The sequence below is a fragment of the Pecten maximus genome, chromosome 1, assembly GCF_902652985.1.
Source record: "Pecten maximus chromosome 1, xPecMax1.1, whole genome shotgun sequence".
Classification (NCBI taxonomy): Eukaryota; Metazoa; Mollusca; class Bivalvia; order Pectinida; family Pectinidae; genus Pecten; species Pecten maximus.
This window is the reverse complement of record NC_047015.1, coordinates 27,245,195-27,255,400: the sequence shown is the minus strand read 5'-3', so window position 1 is coordinate 27,255,400 and position 10,206 is coordinate 27,245,195. Positions and strand designations below refer to the sequence as shown.

The 10,206-nt window shown below is 35.2% G+C and overlaps 1 protein-coding gene across 1 annotated transcript; it reads left to right on the top strand.

Moving 5' to 3' along the window:
• The first annotated feature begins 264 nt into the window (after positions 1 to 264).
• Positions 265 to 7,842, top strand: LOC117329136 (eukaryotic translation initiation factor 4E-binding protein 2-like). The gene is made up of 3 exons (XM_033886888.1): positions 265 to 531; positions 3,128 to 3,313; positions 6,187 to 7,842. Exons 1-3 carry the CDS (start codon positions 390 to 392, stop codon positions 6,222 to 6,224), a joined length of 366 nt encoding a protein of 121 aa, XP_033742779.1. The 5' UTR covers positions 265 to 389; the 3' UTR covers positions 6,225 to 7,842.
• The last annotated feature ends 2,364 nt before the right edge of the window (positions 7,843 to 10,206 follow it).

Sequence of the window (10,206 nt, the reverse complement as noted above, 5' to 3'; positions counted from 1 at the left end):
TAATGTACCTAATGCCATGCAACGCATAAAGTTTGTCATATATTTAGCTGCAGATCAATAACTACGGTTTATTTCTATCACAATTGCTATTTACTCGATAAATTAAAATACTGATGTGGGGATTACGTGTAATAAATAAAACAATGAGTTCCCGATCTCTGGCCCTATTACCGACGGGCACCTGATGTGGGAATGGTCGCGATCATCCGAAAGTTGACGGAAACTAACGATTGGAGCATTCGTGTGTCATGACCCCGACCATGTGATCGAGTTCTGTTGTGGAGAGAGGTGAGATCAGCGAGAACACAAGGCCAGCTGACGAGAGAAACAGGAAAGAGCAGGGAAACGGACTAAGGCATATAAAGCCAATTATTTACGTGTAAACAAGAATGTCAATGTCAGGTTCGCCACAGCAGTTACTGAAAGGACGAGAAATTCCAAGCAGACGTATAGTTTTAAACGATATTTCGCAGCTACCTCATGATTACAGTACGACCCCTGGAGGATCCATATTTTCTACTACCCCAGGCGGTAAGCATGACTTTATTTTGATGCATACTGGAATTCGGTACTAAGTGCGTTGTATATTATTGTCTTTTTATGAAACATCAAAGGCATATCGTTGAAGGTGCATGCTTATGTGACTTGATATGCAAACGTAAACAAATGCAAAGGCATGCAGAATCCAATATGGCGGCGTATGTGGACCATGTGACATTTGTTTTGAATCTAATTTTTCTCCTCATTGATGCCTCTACTCTACTTGGAAAATATCCAGATCACAACTGCGTATGAGTAAATAACTGTCATGTGCGACGAAAGCGATGCCAGTGCTTTACAAATTGTCTATGAGGCTTGCCACCATATTGTTTTTGCCTTGAGAGAGACCATGTGGTCAGCAAGTTTTCAACTAACTGGTTACAGTACGTAGTATTTTTACAAACATTAACGCATGCATATGTGATGAACGATTGCGTCATGCAAGCAATGAAAACAGTTTGTTAAGATAAGAAATTGACAACATGGACAATTACTTTCTATTTTTGTTATGTCCTAATATTTATATAAAAATTTCCCTTTGATGAATCTGACCTTCACCTTCATGACGCACTGGATGTTTACATCATGCAATATATTTACCTGGGTCAATGAGGCCTTGTAGAGAGGTCACGTGATATTTGTTTATCAAACTTAATCATATTTTCCATGTATATATAAATGTTGATTTCCAATATATGGTTTGTTGATTATTTGTTTCAAACTTTGATTAGATTTAATTTACATACAATCTTATCTGTAGTTAACACTTCAAATCAGTAATAGATAGCATTAGTTGATTTAAGTATTGATTAAAACCTATCAAAATGATATTCACGGTTTCTCATTTATGTATTTCACTTTGAATATTTTATGCGTATACCACCATAGGTGCTGAATTAGCACGTTTATAAGTCCAAGACCGATTATAGACTAATATAGCATACATGTCAACCCCTGAAACCTCCAATGAGGGAATGTGGAATCAGGGATCATTCCACATCCAAAATGAGGGGGAAAGTGCATGAAAAAATCGCGACATTTTTGTTGCATTTAGGTGATATTCCACATGAGCTTGCCCAGGTGTAAATTACCTCAGGCTACATTTTGATATTAAAATTTGACAACAATGGTTAATTTAAAAGAATAATAATAAAAAAAAATAGAAAAAAGGATCAATTCTTTTAAAAAAATGTTTTCAGAAATTTCATCAAGAGGAACTGTATTTAGTGAATTATTAATGATGTAGTCACATGAAATCTGCAACCAGTATACAAAAGTAACTACTAGTGTCCCAGCTACGTCAGATTAGTAGGGCGTGGTGACCTGCCCCTAATTAAATCAAAGTTAGAAATGCGCCCTGCCCCTTTTCCTGTAGTACTGCCCTTTTTCTTAGTGTCATTGTTACATTTTGCCTCGTATACTCCAGATCCGATTTGATGAAGCCATGCAATAATATACAGTCGGTCCCTAATTGGCCACTTAACTTGTAACACTAGTCCCCTTACCTGTAGACCTTAATGTATGGTACTGTACTGATGGACACTGCCGAGTCGGTGGTCAGTCAGCTGGAGATCGAGCTGTGTTTATTTAGATTCATTTAACCGTGATGAGTCGATAGGATCGGTTCGTAATCCAATTAAATCATAATCACGAAGGCTTTTTGAAGATGGACAAAAAATGATAATGGATTGAAATGTTGTTTTACTTAAATAGACTAAATTTCATTTATTGTCAATATGTTTTTTACACTGTTGGAGGTGAAGCATCTTTAATACCTTATAATGTTTAATGTACAATATAATTACCTTGGGGCAAATTTATGCTGTGAGGCAGTTTGATTTATAATTCCTGTGTTGTTTACATGAGAAGTCTCGATGAGTCAAAGGATTCATTTCTTCAGAAAAACTCGAACAACACAACACTCGATCTCCAAAGTATTTGTAATTAAGTAATATGATTGATGCTTTCTTATTTGTTGAAGACGCGTGTTTGAAATAGATAAATTATAGAAAAAATGCAAAGATCATAGACAATGACCTGCTTTATCATTGAGTCATTACAGTTGCTGCATGGTTTGTGCATGGGGAGGTAACTCATGCATAATTGGAAAGTCACCTCATAGGTTGATAAAAATGTCCCTCACCAAGCACAAAGATCAACCAATCTAAGAATTAAACATGATCATAGTTTGTCAAATCAAGTGAGCTTTAAGAAAGTAATTCTGCATCCTTCAAAAGAACATTAAAGCAAAGTCAATCAGGTTCCTGAAAATTACATTATCATCATACTGTTAAACATCCAGGAATGCACATTGAATTATTAAAAAAAAAAGAACTAAAACGGAGTTCCTATTTTCTGCCATTTTATATTGATATAATACTTGCTTAAATTCCCCTTTATTTCAGTCACTTGTGCACAACACCTATGACCTTTGATATGTTCATCTAAACTAGGCATTTCTCAATACATTTGTTATATCAAAATTTGACTAGTTTTGATAATGTCTTTTAGTGAACAATTATAACTGACGCTGTTTAACATTACATTCAGCTTAATATGATTTCCCCTTATTTATTTTAATAAACAGGTTCCAAGATTTTCTACGAACGTTCGTTCTTGCTGCAGTGTCGAAACTCACCATTGACAAAGAGTCCTCCACCAAATATGGCCAAGATTCCCGGAGTTACAGCGCCGGGAACTGTCGATATGCCACTGGAAAATGGCAATGTTACGGATGAAAATCAAAAAGTAAAACCAACTGGAGAAAAGGCTGGTAAGACACAGTGGGTTTGCACAACCTGAGGAAAAATCTATTTGAAATTTATGTAATGTGGATATATAACATTACATTTTATGATGTAAAATGCCATGTTCCTTGATAAGTTTGCAACGAACATTTCCACTGGTACTACTTTTGCATACATGCCATACCTCCCGGCGTGAGACAAAATCTCCCTTATTTTCAATTCATTTATTTCCTCCCGGCAGGAGAGCCAAAATTCCCGTATTTTGTAATTCCCTCCGGTATTTTTGCCGACGCCATTTTTGTTTACAATTCAGTGTTTTTCTCGCGAGATTTGGCTAAATTTAGCGATCACGTGATCCATCTGTTCACGTGATCACTCAATCAAAATGGCGCCTGTTGGACACGGCTTTCACACGAAGCTCTGGCTAGTGTAATGTTTGCGCTAGAATATCTATCACCATGAAATAAAGGCAAGTCGCTTACAAACAATTTTAACCCCCTTAGCTAACAGACTTGAATTATGGTTTGTTTTCTTTATGGACCATACTTTGATGATGGTAATTGATACAGAGTCTGGTCAGACGCAAAATCACACGTGTTTTTCATTTACCATGTGTATCGTTGATCAGTGATAGCAAGATGAAATCCGATAATTTCTTTTAGAAAACTATCAAAATTAGCACATCTGTTGGTCGTTACAAAGTGGTCAATCATGGTGTTTACAATGACTGTACAGTCCATGACAGAGACAATATACAAAATCTAGAATGATCGTGATAAGATTTACTGCAGTCTCCTAACATTAACATCTTCCGTTCTCATAATTTCATGTATACACTTGCACACTTGGAATATTTTTATATCTAAATGGTCCAACATAAGGTATCCCACAGGACATTTCATGGTGATTTTTACAACTGATGTGTTCCCTCGGAGTGGATCAAGCTTTCTAATTTTAAGAAAATCCAAACTGATAAATGAATAACTTGCTTGTCTTAATCTTTAGCTACATGTAATTATAATATACCCTTTTCAAATGCTGTTATGCAATATGCATAAAGCTATGAAACTTTTTGTGTTGCATAAAAAAAATCGAGAAAAAAATTCATATCATCAGAATCTGAATGTATACTTATTGTATTTTTTACCTTATACAACTTTTTGTTGTTTGCATATACAATATGATTAATATCTAAAATAAATACAAATATTCTTTATCACTTTCAAAATTAGTTAATTGCTAAAAAATTGAGTAAAAATGTCGATATTTATGTCGCGCATAAATCTCCCTTATTTTAGGCAAAATTCCCTTAAAATAATCATCAATCTCCCTTATTGGTCTCCCAAAAATATGGCATGTATGCTTTTGCAGCCTTGTTGAACATGACTGTGACCTTGGCCTAAGTTACATTTTAAAAACTTAAAAACTTGGTGACTGGCTTTCATATTTGACGTGTTCTTTGTGATGGGACATTCTTATTTGCACAACATTTATTTACTGCTGACCTCACTGTGACCTTGACCTTTGACCTAATTTTTAGAAACTATTTCCGAATTTCAATCTGCTTGCCAACCTATATTGTATTTTGACAACTCTTGTTCAACTTATGTTCAACTTATATATCTGGGATAGTTTCTGACGATTCAAATAAAACATATACAGTGGATTCCATTTATTTGCATATTTTTTTCTCCAAGTGAAAATTTGCAAATAAATGGAGTATTCGAATAGGCAGTGTTGGGGTTTGGCTCCTTCTTAGACAAGTACATCATCCAGTTGATATATAGATGTGCACAGCTTGTATCGATCATTTGCATACAAAAACGTTATTACATTATTTTGCAATAATTTAAGTATTTTGATAATATGAATTGAAAAATGAATTAATTGAAATATGATTTACACTGAATAGTGAGCAGGAATTGTACTGCAGGTACTCCAGGCATCCAGTTGACCCTGACTTTTAGGGGTTTCAGAAGTCAAATCACCTTTTCTCAGAAATATGAAGGGTCAAAACATGAAATGCATTGGGAAATTGATCCAACATGGGACAACCAGATAGAAACTTTGTATTTTTTCTCGGTAACCGACAAAACAACCAATAACATATTTGGAAAGATGAGAAAAAAGTTTGGTATACCTGTGGTATACCATAAAAAATAAGCTGTCAAAGTGTCGAGATAACAACAAATATAAATTAATGTTTGTCAGAGGTGATCCGCTTTCTGGAAACTGCCGACTGATGTTTGACATCACATCATATTCCTCCACCTATGCTTGCTAAAAAGTATTTAGTCTTCCGCTGTATAAATAAATTCTCGACAATCAGTAACAATATGACTGAATTTACAGGTCAATGATCAAAATTATTTATTTGCGCATATGACACATAGAAAAAATGATGCAGTGACTGTGCATTTGTGAAAGTTATTGAACATATAAAAAAAACAGAACGGTTTTCCCAGTGACGTCACAGTTAAAATGTAGTCCCGGACCCGAGGTCACTCGACGACCTATGTGGGATAGAGATATCCATATGTGTGTTCCACATGGGACAAATGTATCTTACATATATATGCAAAGGTTTGAGAGATACATATTACATATACCTTTTGTAAATTCAAAATTTTTATATGTAATAAATCCAGTTCAGTGCAAATACACAGTTGCAATACAAAGAAGGAAAAAATTGGGACCTGAGAATTTTCAGCACTCTGTCTCGAGTCATTTGATATCCGGAGTTGCTGAGTAAAGCAAAACTGGTATATATACCAAAAAGAGTCATGGAATTTAACATATCCTTGCACTGAATTCAACTGAATACATCTACATCTTCTGTCTCGAATTAAACACTGAACAATACTTGTGTGATTTAATGTATTTTTGAAATTTTTTTCAGAACATGAAGATGGGCCACAGTTTGAGATGGACATATGAATTCACCACCCAGTATGCCTTTCAGTTATAGCTTCCATTGGTGATGTCCACAGGAATTCTACCAGTTTGGAAGTGCTCTTTCGTTGCGAACACTGTTTTTTTTTTTTTTTTTTTTCTAGACAGCTTTTCCAAATTTGGCGTTCATACCCTTTTAAGAGGATTGTGTTGAGCGAAAAATTGGGAATTACATTGAAACCAGGCTACAAATCGGAAAATGTTTTGTTTCCAATACAAAGCAGTTTGTCCATTCCTTGACATTTGTATGCAGAATTGCCACCATGTCGATGCTTTAGACCCAACATGACGCCGTTAGTAGCCTGTTTCACTGTTAAAGATTGGACAAGGTGTAGTACATGTGATGTCCATGTCAAGTGCAGCATTGTTTTTTTATTCCTTTTTAATTTGGCAATATTGTATTGAGAATTGTCAATTTGGTAGCAGATTTGGGGGAACAGAACTCTGGGAAACTTAACCATGCATCGATGGGTTTCTTCCCGCTCTACCAATGAGAGGTATTGAAGTGGATGATAATGTGTATGCGAGATGGCAGTGCATTAAAGACCCATTCCCTGAGTATATATGAAATCCTTTTTATACAGTATGATTGTTTCTTTTTACATTGTTGTCAGGGAATATGAGAGAGTTAAGGTGTGTGCCATCTTGACACCATTGAAGGAAGCCCTAGGAGCATGGGTAGCCTATAGAAGTGATGAACAGCTCAAAGTTTCAGCAAATTGAAAAAAATTCAGGACATTTTTTTAAGTTACCGAAACTGCAAACAGTTTTGTTCTCCTCCTTTGTATCGATAGAAAATAAGATATTTCGAGCCCAAGAGGGCATGTGATAGGGTTATTATGTCATTGCGTAAAAATGGCTGAAATGGTGCATCTAGTTATTCTTCTCAGTGATACATTACCTAACCTAGCTGGTTGTCTCAAATACGTACTGCATTACACAGGCTTTTCTCTACAATTTGTGAGAGACTTCTAGACAAGTTACATTACTGATTAGCAAATGTAGGAACAACTGCATAACCAGCTTGATAACATGAACAATTTCCAATACTGAAAAATGTGACTCTCCTGTGTTTTAAAATCTAATGGTATCAATGTTTTAAGCAAGTGAATTGGTGGCAAATGAAAAGTAGACCTAATACAGAAGGGCATTATTTGATACTTAACATACTGAGTTTGTTTTCTAGTTTAATATCTGTTCAATGTTAACCAGCAAATCTGTTATTATTTTACTAGATTGAATTTTGTTAAAAATGTCCCCTTAGCCGACTTTCTCTGTATATTGGTAATTTCGTTCTTTAAGTAGGTCCCCTGATGTTTTTAATTGTATCCATTATAATTTTGATACTACAACATGGCAACATTTATAACGTTTGCTATATAACCTCTTTTTTTCTGCATTGTATTATAATTTAGTACATTCTGCTGGACTTCACTTTTTTAAGTATTATTTATAAGATCATGAGGTAAGAAGAATTGTGATTGGTTGTCTGTATGCAATGTTATGGTAGAGGTCGTTCGACATCTAGCACTATTTTATTGTGACAGATGACTGTACACGATATAGATCATAAAAAAAAGTTATTAAAATTATGAAATTTAAACAGTTGATTTTTATTTTCATTTGATAGTGAGTTGGTCAAATCGCTCTTCGTCCTTGGTCAGTTGTCTATCCTTTAACAATCTTGTTGGCACTTCAAAAGACATGGTTCAAACAGATGATATTATACTGGATTTTAGGGTGCTTTGAAAGTGCTTGAATTCAAATTTTCTTCTTGTAAACATGCTTTTTCGCCCGGAATTCCTTAAAAATGAGTAATTTATCATAAGGAAATTAAAAAAAGGTATCGGCAGTATTTTCTTTAATTTTCGATTATATCCAGATTGTGTGGTTCGGTTATTTATGAAACATGACACAATTTTGTATTTATGTTAAAGAGTGCTTGTATTTTGTAACGAAAAAGTCTACAAACCAGGAAAGAACTGGAGATCTATTTCTCAAGGAAGGTTTCATATGTGAAACCCCCTTAAGGACTGATAAAAAACCAAGACTGCTTACAGGTGACTATCTTATTAAATTTGTAGGTTTGGTTGACAACATTTCTGAAACAGTAATTAATTCAAATTTCAGATTCTAGATATTTAATTGAGCTGTATAATATATAAATCGGATAATAAGATCATGTGGTGTTTGAGGCAAGCATTTATTTTCATCAATGTATTTCATTTTCGGTATAAACAAATAATATATTGAAGATGGAAACTGCTGATGCAAAGGACCAATGAAACACCTAACATGTGACATGCTATCCATACATAAACATTCTCTTACTGTCAACATTTTCTTTTTGTCAAAATGCTCCTAGTCGATACACGGGCATGTCTAATCCTATATCAAAAAATAGCCAGAAATACCTATATATCAAGTCTTGATATATAGGTATTTCTGGCTGGTTTTAAATATAAGATTTGATATGCCCCTGTGGTCAATATGTGCAATATTACAATGGGAGGTAAATCTGAAATAATCCCCTTGTGATAAGGTCTCGCACAACTAATTATTTCACTATGTGTTATTACCAATGACTCCATCCCCTCAATCGCTCATTTGAAGTTCCAGAATCAAATTAAAGTTTGAAGATTTCCCTACCAGAAAAATGATGTTATTGGATAGGTTTAATAGCATATAAGAGCACACCAGTACATGTACTTGGAAGACAGTAACCCTGATCTTTACAGTGGGCTGAGGAATTCCCGCCTTTTTACACCTGGAATCTTACATCTTTCTATTTATACCAGGAGTGTAAAAATTTTTATTTTTAGAATCTCAATACCCTACTCTTTACTTTCGTATATAGAAAGTACCCATTGCATGCGTTATTTACTCAGGAAATAGCTACAAACCTAAGAAACACATCTTCATGGATTTGGTTCAGGTGAAACACCAGCTGAATGACTGAATTAGTTGTGCGAGACCTGATAACAAGCATGAGCATTCTCAGCCTAGCGAAGATGGTTTTCAGTCTTTTCTTGCATATTTGTTGTAAGGAATGACTTAAAACATTCCCTTAAAGCACATAATAGCAATGATCTTGCTTCTGTGATGGAATTTGGTTGGCTGCATCCTGAAGTGATGGAGGCACGTCAACATCTGCTTCAAATCGCTACTAGTCAAAAAGTTCTTAATGGATTTTGACCAAATTTGGCTAGAAACATCCTTGGCATAAATGGTGACTCTGACCCCCGAGGGGCCAAAGGAGCGGGGCCCAATAGGGGAAATAGAGGTAATTCCTTTAAATCGCTACTAGTCATAAAGCTATGAATGGATTTCGAGATCGTTTGAGGCAGTCTCGAGCGAGGACGAGAGTCTGGGGAATGCGAGACTACAAGAAGAGGAATTGGGCGTACATCGATGGATCTAGGATGAGATGGTACTGGAAAGCTGGGCCTCCTGTTAATTGCAGGAGTCATAAGAGGCGACTAAATTTTCGATCGTTTCTCTTTCTGTTCAACTTTCTTGTTCCTAAAGTCTCCTTTGAAAGATGACACTGGCTCAATTTTGGCTTTTTGCTTAGCATTATCCTTGTTAGGAAGGCTTTAGGTTCTGTCTCCAGGTCAAGAGCACAATAACCTGAGAATTTGGCTTGGTGTATTTTGACTTTTCACACTGTAAGTTATGAACACAGTGGTATGTCTTGGTTTATATTATAAAATAAGTTGACATGCCTATATATAATTTTATAACACATGTCGATGTATTCGATCCAATACTTTGAAAGAAACTTTGCACACGATATTCGTTCACTACTGATATAAATGGCGATACAACAGGTAATTAGAACCAGAATACAGGTTACCTTTGTCTTCAACACCACTGTAAGCTCTTCGTTAATACAGGCACTTCTTTAACAGATCTGTGACGATGGCCACGAAGATCCTTTTAATAATTTGTTAAATTTTTATAAGGA